We start from the raw sequence: 17,600 nt of genomic DNA on the forward strand, positions 1-17,600 counted from the left end.
AAACCCATGAGCCTTTGTGAAAAGAAAGTTACCAAATATGTACCCTACCCATTCAGTCCAGATATCAAGGGAAAAATAACATTCAAACGTAGTTATCAGAACCAAAGGAAAGGCTGCTTCCCTCGTTCTGCTGGATAAGGGTCAGAAAAAATGGAAATTTAAATTACTGCTGATTTCATTCCAATTATGAAGTAGAAAATTTTAAATATTTTACTACCATTAAAAAGTAAATTACGCAACTGGAAGATGTTAGATATACCTTCTCTTCCTAAATGCTAATTTTGGCTCGCTTCCCTAAACACACAGATTACAATTAATAGTTGCTATCAACATTTAAAATTTAACAGAGCATTAAAAAAGCAATAAGCTATTTTGTCCATTTCTGGAAATGTGAATAGGAAAAAGACTGAAACTGACCTGCACTTGTAACAAACAAAAAAAAAAAAAAAGAAAAAAACCTTAAATAATGAATTGAATAAAATGCAAGACAGCAAACAACAGAAGCTGCCATGGTGGAACCGTACTCTTGAAACTTTCATTTGTCATCTCTTTGCCCTACTTCATACTATGAGATTTATTTTTTTTTACCATCAAAAGCACCCTGAAAGATTTTTCTATGGAACATGTATTGTTACAAAAACGGAGATGAAATACCAACTCAGTCATCAATAAAATGCAAAAGACATAATCAATACAAATAGCTACGGATATTTAAAGTATCAAAAATACTGTTTTCTTGAAACTGTCAGAATAACAAAAGTTACATGGAACACAAATATAAAACACTCCTGATCTTTGTAAGAGAAGACCTAACTTGGGATTTAATGAATGATCTTTGTTTTCAGTTCCTAAACAACATTTCCTGCAAAGCAAAATATCCCATCCCAGGAGAACCCTGCCCTGGTAATATCACAGCTCCTGCCCCAGTCTCAGAGAACAGTGCTCTGTTGATAGGTGGTGATGGCACCTGAAGAGGTGTCTGACTGGGAACTAAGATCATAAAGGAATACATTTCTGAGACATGGAAGAGACAAAATGTATTTCATTGGGTTACAACTCCTACAAGGTGCAGGGTATGCTATTTAAATTTTTTTCATTTTAGTCTCAGTGCTAACAAACGTATCAGTTCTCAGAAAGTGTAGTGTTTGGGGGTATAGTCTCAGTGCTAACAAACGTATCAGTTCTCAGAAAGTGTAGTGTTTGGGGGTAGAGAAGCTTTCTACAGGAAAGGCATTTAGAATCATGTCTAAATAGTGAAGTTAATTACAATGTAATTTATTCTCTCACTGCTGGAATATCAGTTGTGACACCAGTATAATATGTCATTCTAAGTTTAGAATGACAACCATCTTCTAAATAACTATTTACATCAGTATCTTCAAAAATCAGAGAAACTCTGGCTTAATATTTGGACAAAATGTTAAAGTAGAGGTCTTTGTTTAAAGAGAAAATTTGAATCTTCAGTTGTTTCAAATTGCATTTATCACTGTATAAAGTATTTCACTGTAAAAATATTCTTTAGCGTCGTTTTAACCACCAAAAAAATTAACCCTAAATACTTAATCTTCACAGTGCAGTGGGTCTTCTGACAATTACAAAATACTCACACAAAGTTCTTAACTCTTGATACAGCCAGAAATTATTTAAATTGAAATGTACAGAATTTGGTACAAATTTAGACTGTTCTATTTTAAGTGACTAGGAGTAAGTTAACTGTGGACATTATCATGGGGAACACTAACCTACAGAAACCAGACAGCTTCAGAGGTTCTCTATACTTCTCCCTAAAACACTCAAGTTTGCACCTGAACTCAAAAGTAGATTTGTGTTCCACATATGTTTACCTCCTACCTCTTTGGCTTTTAACATAGTTCAATGTCTACTGCAGAATTCACAGGTTTTGCTTGCATTTAGTAACTTAAGAGAAAAACTCCACCTGTATTCAAGCTAGACAGCCTTACACTGACTCAAAGCAGGATCCTGCAGAACCCTCAGAGCATTTCCTTGGGTAAACAGTGAAACCACACAGGCTAAAGGACCCAGCACCTATCTATGTTATCTGACTGCCTGGTACAGCTCTCAGCAAACTGCCTAGGACTGAAACAAGCATTTATTCTGCAGATACTGTACTACAAAGAGACAAAACACATCTTCAAGTATGAAAGAATTACACTTCAGAGCACTCTGATAATTCAAACTGTCTGCTATTTTTACTGATTTCTGAATCAGCCATAGGAATTACTAGGCAATATAAGTAGTTTTTTGTGTACAGTGCACTAGCTCCCCATGTGGACACACCTGATTAGCAATACATGCAAACTAGCTTACTGAAGTTAGTAATCCTCTCATTCAAAGTGGAATACACTAGCGGCCTATGAATTCACTCACTGCTACCCTGGCAGTACTTCTTCCTGCTCATAGAACACAGGAAATACTTTTTACTAGGCAAAATCAACTTAGCAAATAAAAACATAGAGTACAAAGAGTTGGAGGAAGGAATAATCTAAGTAATTATGTTCTTTAAGGAAGATGCAAGCACAAATAGATTGGCTATTATCAATTATGGATTTACAGTAGCTCAACAGTTTCTAGTAGAAGTACAAGAACATGAAGCTTAATTTCTTTTACCCACCCCAACCACAGCAGCTCTACTTTTTTGAAGAGCAGCACTAAAGTTCCTTGGAGTGCATCCACATAACATGGTAGGTACAAAGGCACCTTGCCTGCCCTTTCTCAAAAATCTGCTACCACTTGCTTCTCGACAGGCAACATTCAACCTTTCTTATGCTCTGTTCTCTAGTAATTCAGTTTGCAAATAGCTGAATTTGAATTTCACATGGACTTGTTTCCTGAAAGGCTACTGCAGAATAATACACCATATTGCTTTGTCTATCTGCTTTAAAACTAATTTAATCTACACACTAACATTCAGTATATACAGAATTAGGCTAGAGGTTTAAAGACCAATGTGAATTAGGCTAGAGGTTTAAAGACCAATGCCAGCTGTGACCAGCAGGAAAACAGACAGCACTAACAGACTTTCTGCTATACTACCACAGCTAAGTTTTTCCCAGGCATTTGGTACATAACTAGATAAGAACTTTTTAAAATTTAAGATTCCTTTCATCTCTGGTATTTCCAAATTTTATTTTAAGCTATTAAAATTGAGCCACAATTTTATTTTCTGCATGGTATCTGGCTTTTTTCAAGTAAAACAGTATCAAGATAATTCAATAATATATATATTTTAAATAACTTCAGTTCAAATACAGGCTACTAAAAAATGAGTGCACTGTTCAGTTCCTAAGATCCTGAACTGTTTCTACAAACAAATCACATCACAAGTACATTAAAATCATAGATTGAACATTACACCTTTGGAAACTACTGAAGTGTATTTAAGATCACATGAAACTCTCCACTGATTGAGTAAAACCATCCTTATATTCTGAACTCATATTTAGCCACCCAAACTCTTCAGCTTAAACAAATCAAGACAAACAAGCAACAGAAAACCTGCAACAAAATCCCATCTTCCAACAGGGAATTTTAAGGAAGATTTAGTTAGATGCCAGTAATGATGTTTAATGGTTCTACCTCTTCAAGCAATTTCTTGGGAACTAGCATGCATTTCAGTGTTGGTTGATGTTGGGTGTTTATATAAAGTAATCATCATTTTATATAAAAGTGTTCAGTAACTAAAGTATCATGGACTCCATACCAATTCATGTGACAAGCTTGGGAACAGCACATATTAAGAAATGTCTCAAGTCCCACAAAAAAGCACTAGTTTTGAGAGAATTATGTCAAGCAAGGAAAAAATACCTGCTTTATATAAAATAATATAAATAATCTTTACAGTATTATGAAATTAAGTAAAACAATTTAATGCAATTTTTTCTAAAACTCAGACACAGTCAGTTTGCTTGGAAGCTACTTCACAGAGTTCAGTTGCTACTGGAAGAAAATGGAAAATGGCCCTTTGAACATAAAAGAAACGTTATGTTACAGAAGTGAGAAATAATCATAAGCATTTATTTTCATTACCTTCTTGAAATACACAGAAATCAAGCCCTCTTCATGACAGAAGGCAAGCTGCATCATGTTTAAAAAACAAAACAAACCACCTCTTTTTCTGTATTTAAAAAAACAAAACAAATGTTCCCAGTCAAGTAACTCCTGCAAACCTCAGTATTTTCCCATTACAAAACTCCAGCCAAAATGAAAAGGCTGTAGTACAAGACAAAAGTTCCCCTCTACTTTTCCCAATAAAGTGATGGCCATGAGTTGTTTTTCTTACAAATATTCATCAGTGAAATTATGTGGGGTAGAAAAAATGTCCAAGAGTAAAAGTTTGGGTTTTTTTTTTATTCCATACTTTGCAATGACTTTTTAATGCCTTTTGAGAAAAAAAACACAGTCCAAGGAAGAGAATACCTGCCGTAACTTGCAAAGAGGCAGCAAAAAGTTGCATCAGCTTCACATGAGGACTAAGCCATGGCTTTCATCAAGCTGGGAAGACACTCTGAAACAGCCCTGCCCTTAATAATGCTGCTGTTGACATGGCTAAGAAAAATCTGGTTGACCCAGGTAGATTAACATTGCATGGTTTTTGTCTTCTGTTGTGAAGGAAGGTATCTTACCCCAGAAGTCATCATTAAATACACAAAATTTATCATACATACCAACAGAAGCTTTGTTACGACACTGACATTCTCTTAACCCACACACTGCAACACTTGCTTCACCTGCTTCACCTTTTCCTCACTTCCAGGCCCCTTTATAGAACCATTTGTCTGCACAACACAGTTGGTTCACTATACTTGTGTTTACTATAACATTTATCTCATTCTCTACAGACAGTACTACACCTTCAGAAAGGATTACAATACCACATTCTAAACGATGTGGACACAGGCACAGAGCTGAACAGAAGCATTCTTCCCAAAAACATGAACCATTAGGTTGATGGTCAATGTAAGAGGATACAAAGTTACAAGCTAAAAATTACTTGAACTGGATATTAAGAGCTTCAATGAACCTCTTCATTTAGCTCCTCCGTTCAGCATGAATCCTATCTCAATAACAGTATTCTGTTTTCCACCTCATTTTATTGCATAAAGCATTTTATAAAAATAAATTGTTAAATTTCCTGAGAGTCTATTTACCCAATTAAACAAAAGCAAAATAAAGTTTAAACAAAAAAGTATAGTTTACTAGAAAAATAATCTTCCATAGATTAATAAAACAGATGCAATCCAACTGCAGAAGCTAACAAGACTCAAGTGCTCCTATGTTATGTGGGAAATTACTGTAATGGTAATCTATAAAGTTGATGTCTTCTACTATTGAAAATAGTAGATATTTACATAGCATCTTGCTCCATGTTGTCACCCACAACCCCTGAACCTGGTAAGACTGTTCAACAGCTGACACACAAGCATGATGAGCAGAAACATAATACTTCCAAGTCAACCTGAGCCTCATCAGTTCTTAAACAGAAAGCCAATAAAGGAAAGGAGGCTGAAGTTTATCTAGCATTGGAAAAAGTAGTAGCTCACATGTTCCCAAACTATACAAAGAATATTTCTCTAAAAACATCAGCAAAAAAGCTTTTTTTCCTGATTATGTTACCACATTCCAGGCAAGTCTTCAAAGATTTGACTTGGTAGGTCAGAGTGTCTACACTTAAAGACAGACTTAACACCTAAATGTCATTTTGTATTTTAGATGGAAGAAAAGCCAAGAAGCTACCTTTTATTCCCCCCCTTAGTGGTCCAAAGGGGACTCTACCCCAAACAAAAATCACACTATGTTATTTTCTCACTACTGTGGAATATTCCTTACATTCAAGATCAGAAATGCACTTCAGTCCTGATCTGCAAAAGTCTTTCCTGGCCCTATCTTCATTTTCTTTTAAGAAGAAAATGTCATCACATTCAACCTTAAGAACAGGGCTGTTCACCAGGGACTAAGATAAGGTCAAATTCATTTTCAGTTGTCATCAGAAACAGGATATGAATTAAGCCTCCAAAAACATATTAGTTGAGTAATACACACAGCCCTCCTAAAGGTTTCTTTTCCTCCCCCTCAGCTACAAGCAAGGATTTATAAAAAGAGAAGCCTCTACAGGCACAACAGGTTGGACATAATGAAGCACTGCTTCTATAGTCCTCTAGGTACCAACTTCAAAGGATGCTTCACTAGTAGCAATGACTGGAGAACACTTCTCTAGAGACCAAAGAAAAAGTAATTCAATTTCAGTCGGTAAGAACTAGTATCTAGGAACGGCTGTTTTATAGACATTCTTTTTAGTTTCATATTGAAGAAATGAATCAAGACTATATTAATTCAAGGGAAGTCTTATTACCAAGAAACAAAGAACTTGCTTGTGTTACTCACAATGAACTCCCCAAGCTTTCCCATTAACACAAAAAGCAAACAGCAAGCTATTTTAGTGTTTGTTGTATCTCTCCTTGCTGTTCCATAAAACAATGTAAAGGGGGAAAAAAATCTTATGTTATACAATAAAGAGTTCAGGAGTACAAACTGAGAAAACACCAGACTAAAAAGACTAACTACTACACTAAAAATGCTTCATTTGTAAAACAATCTAGTGATCCAAGTCAAGCCTGTGCAACTTTACTTCTTGCATATTATCATTATCTAAAGGTTAAAAAAGGTTGCTTGCTGTTACCTGGCAGAGGGAAAGAATTTAAGAGACTAACTTAGAGAATAGAAAAGCTGACCATGATTTACCCAACCTCATACCACTGAGGCAAAATAATGGACAATATTCCAGGGAAAAAAAAGAAAATAATGTTTTAAAAAAAAAACAAAAACAATCCCACCTCCTTATACTTTAACATAAGGGGAAAATCAGAGTACTGCTGCAGGAGCTAAGATGCACACCACTAACGCTCCTAGTTGAGAATAAAGAGGCATCTAAAACTATCTAGGAGGCAAGCCAGATAAATCTCTGCACTGCATACTTGAGTCAGGGTAACAGTCTTCAGTTAAACCAGTCAGATGCTGAGCAAGACCTAAACAGTGAAATTACTCCAAGTACAGTACTCCAAGAACTCCAAGATATTCACCATCAGAGGCTAAATGTTTGGTAATTAATTCAAACACTTCTGTTTGGTTTTGGTGCCTTGTTGTTTGTTTGATTTTTCCCCTCCAGGAACCGAAATGAAATGTACTCCCTACTTTTACACTACTTTTTACTTACTGCTGGTAGTAGAGACTGCATGTTCTGGTTGGAGTCAGCTATAGTGGCTAGGTAAACCAAGTTTGTATGCAGCATCTGCTGGTACCTATCAAAATAAACAAAAGCAAGGCAGATGGTAAGTCACAAATACAGTAACATCAGAACTTCCTTTAATTCTATATATTTAAAGTTACCCGTGTAGAAGATGATTCAAAAGACTTACAAGAGTATCTGTATTAGGAATCCCAAGCCTTTTCCCTCACACTTACCTATTACCCAATCTTTCCCAGTGTCTCCATCAAATTTGTGCTTTTACCTTCTCTACAACTTCTGTCTTGCTATGAATAATCTAGAGCTGGGTGACACTGTCCTCACCTATAACCCTTCTTCCCCACAGAATGCCACCAGGAGACATACATAGCGTGTGTGTGTCTGTTTCATACAGCTTCCATCACAAACACTGGGAAATGAGAGCTACTTCTACATGTCCTCAGATAGGAATAGAGGAGCTCCTTCTACATGTCCTCAGATATCAGAGATTTGTGTGAAGCATGAGCAAGAAGAGTGCAAACATTTCACCAGGGCCCTGAACTTCGGAAGCTCACTAGGGAATGATTTTTCTGCTACAGAACTACATTACAGTCTTAACATCTAGCCCACAGTCACAAAAATTACCTTGAAAACAGGTACAAATTATGAATAAATAACTACTGGATCGCAACCAGCTTAACACAGTAACTGTGCTACAATAAAAGAACTTCCTTAAAGCAAAAATACCTACTATTTATTACTTGCCTCCTACTCCCAGACTACCAATCCTCTTAGCAAGGGACTTGAGCTATGCTGTGATGCCCCATCTGTCACATGACTGTATCTGTCTGATTATAAGGATGCCTCAATCATCCCATGCCAAAAAAGAGTAATGGGAAAAATAATATTCCTTAATAATTCACTCCTTCCACAGTTCTCTCAGATCACTCTGCAGCAACTTCACCAGACAACAAGTGCACATGGGATATTCTTGCAAGACAAGCCTGTTTGTTCTTGAGCTAGTGCTAGGCAGGTAGTTTTCAAACAGTGTCAGGAAGAAGAAAGGTCTGTTCCCACATGATTTGTGTAGGTTTGAGAAGATTACACTTTGGGAAAGAGGTAGTTATGATGCTGAGGAAAAAGATCTTGGTTACACAGTCCCCATTTTTATAAGCATCACCATCATGACACCAACTTGCAGTAGGCAGACTGCAATACTTCAGTGACAGAAAAAGCAGTCATAAGGCATAGTCATAAAATAACCATAAATTGTAAGTGTAGTATCTGCAGCAAAACTTTGGTTTTCTTCACAACACAGTTCTCTTACAAGGTGAGCTAAACATATCAGGAATGTTGACCTAAATAGAAATTCACCCAGTGCACAGTAGATTTGGATTAATGTCTTACTGAGAGCATTCAGACGTCTTTCCTTTGTTCTGATAGTCCATTATACACTGAATAAGATGATTATTTTCATCCAACATCTGAAACGATAAAGAAGTTTGGAGTAAGTTTCGTGCTCTTTGTGGAAAGAAACAAAAGATAAGTTTGAGTCTTGCTCCTTTGAGTTTTTAAAAACAACAAAGTAGTATTCCAGAAAGTTTTACTTCAACCAATTAGTTAGAAAACACTCTTCTGCTCCCATTTTTCTCCTCCTGTTAGTTTTACAGTTTTCAGTTTAAGGGTTTCATATCACTATTACAGCTGCATTTGTGAAGCTTCCCATTCAAATACCTATGCTTGTTCTGCATTAAGTTGTTACAAGTTTTCAAAGTTTTGCGTTTCTTTGGTTGATCTCTACCAAGAAATTTACTTAAAAATATATGCCCCAAGTTTCCCTTCTACTTCTGAAGCCTGCAATTGTTTAAAAATTTAATAATAAACAGCACTGAAATTATTACTGATAGAAATTGAGGTTACCAGGCAGGTTTGTTCCAAGGAAATGCACTGGAAAGCTAAGTCCTATGAGTATGACTACCGTATCATGAATAATATCCAATTAAACTGAACCTTGTACATATATTCTGCATCATAGGCAAAACAGATGATTATACTTCAGAAGTATTCAGTAATATGAACATTTGTTAATTAATTTTATGAGGAAAAAAAACAGTAGTCCTAATATCATGGGAAAATGCAGATCTCATGGCTTTCTACAAAAAGCTCACAAATTCAAGGTGTTCCAAGCTCCAGAAATAGAAAAAAAATAAAAATCCTAGTTACCTAGAGATGCATATTCCCACACTCTCATCTTTTTAACCACCCTCCTAACTTTAGATAAGTTAGCAGAGACACAGTTAGTCTGAGCTACCAGCCAAGCTCCTCAAGTTAACTGAACAAAATGGAAAGTTCACTACCAAATCAAAATTTTGAACTTCCTTTGCTTCCTCTCAGTGGAAAGCTACTTTAGATCCTTCTACTCTACCCAGCTGCTGAATTTCAAAAAACTAATAGAATCTTAACTCTCTGAAAAGACTACTCCTTCCAGACATGGTTGAGTCTAGCCAGAAGATTCAAGCTTCTACAAGGAAAGGACAAACAATATTACATCACCTCTGTTTCCCTAGGAATCCAACCTAAACTAAGAGGGGAGAGGGGAGAGGGGAGAGGGGAGAGGGGAGAGGGGAGAGGGAGGGAGAGGGGAGAGGGGAGAGGGGAGAGGGGAGAGGGAGAGGGGAGAGGGGAGAGGGGAGAGGGGAGAGGGGAGAGGGGAGAGGGGAGGGAGAGGGGAGAGGGAGAGGGGAGAGGGGAGAGGGGAGAGGGGAGAGGGGAGAGGGGAGAGGGGAGAGGGGAGAGGGGAGAGGGGAGAGGGGGAGAGGGGAGAGGGGAGAGGTACTGACACTTTTTTTCTTCTGACTTATCCCTCTCTACTACAAAAAGGGTATGAAGATGAAAACTCAGAACTTGTATCTATGCAAGGATAAGACAGCCACCCAAATCTTCCTGAATTCAAACAAGTAATCCACTAGAACTAACTAGAGCAATCACGGAGCAATTTATTTTGCCTGAAACTCCTGGATCTGGAAACACTGTCACTGAGCAGTAAACACAGAGAGAACTGCAGTATTTTGAATCACTGTGCCTCAAAAACTAGGCAGAACTGTCGCTGCACCCTCTGATGAGGATCCAACACACTGCTACACACATTTCACATGTATTAACATCTAGTTTTGTACGAAACGCAGTGACCGTTTTCACCAGAAAGAAAATATGGAAAAAGGAGTTAATATCTTTGACACCAATGTCTAAAATAGAACTTGCAATGGAAGTCTCAAATCAAGGCTTTCCTCAAAATGTCTCTGACCTTCCAGAGAAAGCAGTAGATACTGAAAGCTTTGCAAGACAGGAAGACTTTCAGACTGCCAGTTAAGCAGTTGCCTTCTTCACTGTAGCCATGTAAGCTGGATCTCTTGGGGGTGGTGGTTCAGTACAAAAGGAATGCAAGGTCAAGAAGCAAACAAACAAGGAATACAGCTATATCCTAGATGGGGCTGCAGGCACTGCTGTATACAATTTTGACTGAGCAGTTGCTGATAGAAAATGGAAACAGTTCTTTGCATGAGTTATAAACACCTACAAATATAGTTTCCAGCTTGCTGAAGATATCTTCAGGGCTTCTGGCCGCTTATGTACACTACAAAGATTCAGCTTTAACTATACTAGGGTTTTGCCACCATCAAATTAATGGTTTGACTACAACACAAGAAAACTTAAATGTCTGCAGTCATTGTATGCACCTCAGTGACTTGATGTCTCTACTGACTACCTTTGGCAGCTTTCTACCCAGTGGGTATGTATTTTTCACCTACACCTCTAAACCACTTACTTCTGCTACATAACTGTGGAGGTCTCCATAACTATGGGGTTTTCCTTTAGGTCCTGCTTCCTACAACATCTACCTTGCTGAGGCTCCCATTTTCTACTAAATCAGAGGTTAGTTATATTTGCCCAAAAGGCTTCTACAAAAGGAGCCTGTACCAGCCTGAAAGCTGCAATGGCTACTTTTAACACTGTCAGTCTTCAATTAAGTTTCTGAATGCCACCAAGTTAGCAGTGAACTTGAACGTGTTCCTTCGCTTCCACCGATACAAGACATCGAGGATTGTAACAAATCCTATACATGCTTTTCTTTGATTTCTTTACCGAGTTAACTTGCTCCCTCCCACAAAAGCTTCAATGGTGTCGTCGGGACTCGCTGTCATTGGCTCCGACCATAACGTTCTTCTTTAATAACACTTAAAAGTTAGGGGGAGGGGAAGAAGGGGAAACCTTCCTCGGCGGGCCAAGTTTGGGAGCTGCAGCAGCCGCTTACCCCGCGGGGGCGGCGCCCAAAGTTAAGCAGGGTTTAGCACCGACCCAGCAGCGATCCGACTTAAAGCCACCTCTCTCAGGGGAGTTACTCGACTCCTCCGCTCCCACAGTGCCAGGCCGAGTCCTGTCGGATTAATTCACGCCCGCGGCCCTTAAGGAACCCCGGGAGCCCTCGGGACAGCCATGAGCTGGGCAGGGAGGGGAAAGGACCAGGGCCATGGGCCGCCACCCCCTTTCCCCGACCGCCGCGCCCCACTCCACCGTCTGCCCCAGGCCTCCCCTTGGCCCCGGGACTCCCGAGTAAGTGCTGAAGTGCAGCAAGGCAGCGCCTTACCGACCGCCCTATCCGGGCCGTGTCCGGAGCACAGCAAGCGCCGTGCCTGGCCGCCCTCTCTCCCTCTCATCCCGCCGGGGCCTTGGGTGCTCCAGGGCTCCGCCACCCCCTTCCCAGCGCGGCAGGAAGCAGCTGCAGCCCCCGGGGCCGCGGCAGGGCCCAGCCCCTCCTCTTGCCCTCACCTTCTGGATGGCGGCCGGCGTAATCTCGCCTTTCCCCCGCTGCCTCGGGGCCGCGAACGCCACCGACATGTCCGGCCGATACCGGGAGGGTCCGAACCCCCCCCGCCCGCCCGCTCACACACCCCGGACACCCGCAGCGTCGGGAGGCGGCAGCGATACGGGAAGAACGCTGAGAGCGAGGGGGGGCGGGGGCGGTGGCCCAGCGGGATGGCCCATCCCCGTCCCGCCGGGGAAGGGTTAAGGAAGATCGGCTGCTCCTCCCCCTTTCCCGCTGCGAGGGGAAGAGGCGATGAGACCGCGGCCGCCTTCCACCACTCGGCAAAAACAACGGGACCGAGAGTCGGCGCTGCGCCGTTTGAACGTGGCCTCCCCTTGTCACGCGGCCTTTTGGGCTACCCCTTTCCTTACGCGGCGTTGGTACGTTCCAGCCTAACCCGCCTCAGCGCCGGACGGGCAGCGAAGTGGTACGGCCGGCAGGGGGGGGAGGTGGGGGAGCTGCGGTACGCACGTTACAAGGGCCGCGCTCCGGCTGTGCCCAGCGCTGCGCTCTCCTCCCCCCCTCTTCCAACCCCCGCAGTTGGTTGCACCCGGGCAGCCCGCCCTGGCGGCCAAGCGGGGCGGGGCGAGGCGGGGAGAGGCGCCTCAGGGAAGCGCCGGGAGGAGTCGGCGGTAGTTGGGGTCGTATGGTGGCCGCGTTATGCCTTGGCAAGGTTGCCCCGGTTCTGGTGTGGTACCAGCGAACCCCAGCCCGTGAGGGGGGTTGGCAGGCACGGCCCGGGTCCTAACCTCTGGGGGAGGTGCGGCTGCCGGGATATTTTTGCCGGTTGCAGTGCCGCTCCTACGGCAGTGCCTGTGCTGCCTCCCCGGCCAGCGCTGACAGGTTGGGGTGGGTTGGGGTGGAGTGAGGGGCGGAACAAACCATGGAGAAAAAGTTGGAAGTTCGCTGGTGTTGCGCCTCTTTGCCTACCGACCGGAGCGGCCGCGGCTTCCCTGTCGCGAAAACGAAGCGGAGCAAGGAGCAGTAGCTATCACCGCAACTTTAAATACATTATATACGCTAAAAATGCTGAAATCGGTCTTGATTTTTTATTTTTGTTTCAGTGCGGCCCCTTGGAGGGAATCTTTTTTTCGCCTCAAGTCTTCACGTCCAAGTTTGCGAAGTCTTGAGACTATTCTTTACATTGATGGTAGTTTCAAAGGTTAATGGTACTGTAAAGTTGAAAATCCGCCCCTAACTAAAGCATTTTAAATCTGCTTTTTTCCTGGGCACATCCCCTGGCTCGGTCTGTGTGCTTTGCAGTGCCTCACTGCAGACTGTGAGTCCTGTCCCCAAGCTACAGCCTTTGGTAAAGTGGTTTCTGCCCTCCTGGTTGTCAGAAGCGTGTTGTGCTCTGGCTGGCTGGGACATTGCTTGGTGACATGAGGCCACAGCACAAAACGTGATTCTGGTTCCTTGCTCGGTGCATTGCTTGCTGTGTCTCTCAGCTGTTGCTGGCTGAAGTCCCTGGCTCTTCCCACAGTCCCTAAACCTTTTGGTTACAGCTCACATTTGTCAGTGTTATCCCTGGGCACCCCGTGGCTGTACAGCTGCCTCCCAACTGGCATGCTCTGCCCTCAGACTGTTTCTGGGCTGGCTCCTTTCCCCAGGTCCCTAGAGATTGCTTTTTCTGGCTCTCCTGCCCTAGGATTGACTGTGGCTGTCATCCCACTTATTTCCCTTGACAACCATTTGCCAGGATGCTGGCTGCAAGCTGTTCTTGCATTCCTGCAGCACCTCTGTCTCCCAGGATCTACCACCTGGGCCTGATGGTCTCTGTGACCAGAGTGGCTTCACTTCTGCCCTGTCTCTTCATATTTTACAGGACTCTGAGTCGATGTAATGCTAATCTGCTTCTCTCTCCTCTCCAGAAACTTATCACTGGCCTAGTCCTTGCACTTTAGGTCATACCAAGGAGGAGAACTGATGCTATCATATCCATTAGGTTCTTTGTGTTGCACTCATTCCATGATATCTGGGTCCATTTTTTATAATACAGGGGGTTGGATGTGTGTTTTTCTGTCTCCCACATGCTTTATCACCATCGTCATCACTATTGTACAAAACCAAAACAAAAAAAATAGTTGAAGAAACCTGTTTTTTTCTAAAGTTCATCAGTTCATGGTGATTCATGGTTATTATTGTATGATTTTGGGGAGTTTAGGTCGGACATTAGAAAGAATTTCTTTACCAAGAAGATGATCAGACATTGGAATGGGCTGCCCAGGGTAGTGGATTCTCCATCCCTGGAGATATTTAAAAAGAGACTGGATGTGGCACTCAGTGCCATGGTCTGGTAACTGCAGCAGTAGTGGATCAAGGGTTGGACTTGATGATCTCAGAGGTCCCTTCCAACCCAGCCAATTCTATGATTCTGTGATTCTTAGGATAACTGCCATAATATCTCTGTGCTCAAATTTATGCTATTTGTAGTTAAAACAAGAGACTACAAAGAATCCTAGGAATGAAGAATACAAGACAGCTGTGGCCCAATCAGTATGATCAAAAGGTACCATCTCATAGCTGGTTGCAAATTGAGTTACAAGGACTTACTTCTTCAGCAGAAGTATATACTTGATTCTGGAGAACTGGTGAGGTATCCGAAACTGCAGGCTGCAGGCATCTTCAGCATCTGGAAAGCAAACATGTTCTCCTGAAACTCCCTGAACAGTGGGAATTCCACAAAATTTTTTTCTTTTCCCACAAATATAACTTGTCTTGCTCTCATTCTTTGGTTAACCAAGCACTGTTTATAAAACACTGCACATTAGGGTGTCTTAGTGATCACAACATTTGACACAGTGTGGGTTAAATATCAGCCACATAAATACTGGTTTTAGGATCTGTATGATCCATCCATCATATTCTTCCACATTTTCAGGCTATAGAGGAAAAGAAAAGACTTGTGGAATGCCACAGGTGAAGAACCTTAAATTAGTGATTTCCCATTGTATTTCCCCAAATGGTCCAAATAAAATGTGTGGCATTTTTTAGTACATTCCAGTTTCCATGCAAAATATGGGAGAGCAATATTTGGAATTCAACTGTGTCTGTTTTAGAGGAAGATATAAGATGATCCATTTGTAATAACTAAAACCATCTCCTTTGCCTATTTTTTTCTGGGGTTTAAATCCATTTGTATCCCATTTGTGATGATTTTTCATTCATATGTTTAACGTTATGGACTTCCACATTCATAAATAGCCAACAACACAAAGAAGCATTGATAACAAGAATCCACAGCCCCATTTTAATCTTTTTTTTAGCATGCAAAGGGGAATTCACACTCAAAATCAACATTTAAATAATGGCACAGATGCATACAAGCAGGGAAATAGATCGCTACAACAGAAATGTGCCACATGTCTCAGAACACATAACCACAACAGGGTGTCTCTTTCATGACTTTCTTAATGCACTGCAATATGCCTAGATATCAAAGGACATATGGTAAATTTTCTCTTGAATTGCACATTTCGTTGGTCTTGCGAGTTACTCATCACTTCAACGTTATTTAATTGTAATTTAGATGCATAAATCCAGACCATCATCAAGAGTTCAAATGCTAACATGTTTCAGTTAGATCTTCCTTCCACCTCTGTTCCAACTTTTGTCAGTGTAGTATCTTTTTTGCTGATGTGCATTTTGAGTATGTCATATTTTTTAGAGAGAAAAGGATGTAAACAGAGGAGAGGGAATCATTTGCTGAAAGTTTTTTTTCCCTGTGTTTCCCTGTGTTTCCAACTCATATTTCTCAACAATAAGTAGTAAGTAAAGATACAGTTCCTGAGGCTAGGATCTGCAAAGCTTTAATATTTAGTTCCTAGAGAAAGGTAATTTTTTTAAATGAAGTACTGACAGTAGAGTGCTCAAAATTTCTCAGGATTTCTCAGCTTGAAATTCCTCATTGCAGAGAAATATACTTAGTTTTGGAGAAACCTATAATATTGGCAGTGATCCAGTCTTCCAACAATTATGAGAAAAAATAATAAGTGATTTTCAGTTTCTGTCTGTATTTTCTACCATTTTCATTATCTGAGTTTTCAGAAATTCTCTGGTATTGGATAAGTAAGTAAGAGAAGGAACTTACAGACATTCTTATCAGCAAGCAGGAAAATACAGAATGATGATTTATCATAATTTTCAAATTTACATTTAAAATTAAAATTTCAAACTTGGCATTTACAAAGCTATATATACAGAAAAGAGGACAGCAAGGAATTTTACTGTAGCATCATCACTTGCTTGACTTAAAGGAAGTTGAGCATGATTCCTGAGAGTCAAACAAAGCCTTTACAAAGCCATCATGTTAGTGATGTCTTATTCACTTCAAATTGACAAAAAAATCCCCTTTCCTTAATGAGTATGATAGTTTAGGATCTACTGCTAATAGGATGATCGTGTGATTCTGAGCCTTATTTTTTTCAGAGTAGGATATTTTTTCATCTTGCAATTCCAAAAAAAAAAAGGGGGGGGAGGGGGGGAGAGGGACCTGGTTGTGATCTCCTAACTTTGGTAGGACTTACTTCATGCCCAGTCTCTGTGATAAATTCACCTCGAGTTTATTCTGTGTGAATTTATTTTCTGTTGTGACTTTTTCTCATTTATACTCTACACTGGCTATTGGAGAGATTATTAATAAGAAGTAGCACCTGAAATGCAAACCTATGTGTTGTATATAGTGAAGTACCCAAACAACACTGCACATTGCAAGGATATTGGTGTCTCTGCCATGTTCCAGAGAGGCAATAACAAGCCCAGAAAAAAATTCATTGGGATGCTAAATTTTTATTATGGTATCTGTCATTTTAGTCTCTAAATATAAATATTGAGAATAAAGAAACTCACAGCACGTTCAGCAGTGAGTAAGTGCAACAGCTGCAGAGAGAAAATCTTTCTGTGTCCTGATTTTATTCTTCAAAAGGGAATCTCCAGCTACTAGGAACCTATGCTATAAATAAAGAATAGAAGAACATCTAAGCCTCCTTAGAGCTGAAAATTCTTCATGAATTCTTTAGGGTTGATGTTTTATTTTAGAACACAGAAGCAAAACACTGCTGGTCACTAACTTCCTCATTTTTTGAATGTCAAAAAGCAAAGCAGAAAAGATAAACATGAGAAGGCACTGCCAAGCAGTGCTGAAAAGATAGCAATGATCTTGACAATCTGAATATTCCTATCTGTTAAAGGCAACACTTTTGTAACAGAAGGTATAGTATTCTTCTGAAGATGCTTGTCAGGACTCTTCTGCATCATCTGTGTCATCTTCAGCTTCTGCTTTCTGAAGACTCATGACCACGAAGGCAAATGGCTGAATGGCTACAAGGCAGTACTTCTACCTTGTCACAATCCTGACCAAGAACTTGCTGAGGGGAATATAGGGAAAGAATTATGTCAAGTGCGATTTCTTTTCAGCAAGCCTCATCCCATGACCAGAAGAACTCTTATTCTGCTAGCAGTGCTGTTCCCAGTACTGCCCAGGATACTCTTTGGTGT

The 17,600-nt window shown here is 40.8% G+C and overlaps 1 protein-coding gene across 2 annotated transcripts in view; it reads right to left on the minus strand.

Moving 5' to 3' along the window:
• The window catches only part of SS18 (SS18 subunit of BAF chromatin remodeling complex), a 40,472-nt gene extending 28,224 nt beyond the window's left edge, over positions 1-12,248 (minus strand). Inside the window, exons 1-3 of one of the 2 annotated variants that reach the window (XM_030445455.1) lie at positions 12,068-12,248; positions 8,648-8,724; positions 7,232-7,316 (exon numbers count right to left, since the gene is read on the minus strand). In XM_030445455.1, coding sequence (XP_030301315.1) covers positions 7,232-7,316; positions 8,648-8,724; positions 12,068-12,136 — 231 coding nt within the window. In that variant the 5' untranslated portion in view covers positions 12,137-12,248. The remainder of the gene's footprint in view (positions 1-7,231; positions 7,317-8,647; positions 8,725-12,067) is intronic. The other variant, XM_030445454.1, reaches the window with a different exon arrangement.
• Between the last annotated feature and the right edge of the window lie 5,352 nt (positions 12,249-17,600).

This window comes from Calypte anna, chromosome 2 (genome assembly GCF_003957555.1).
Source record: "Calypte anna isolate BGI_N300 chromosome 2, bCalAnn1_v1.p, whole genome shotgun sequence".
Taxonomy (NCBI): domain Eukaryota; kingdom Metazoa; phylum Chordata; class Aves; order Apodiformes; family Trochilidae; genus Calypte; species Calypte anna.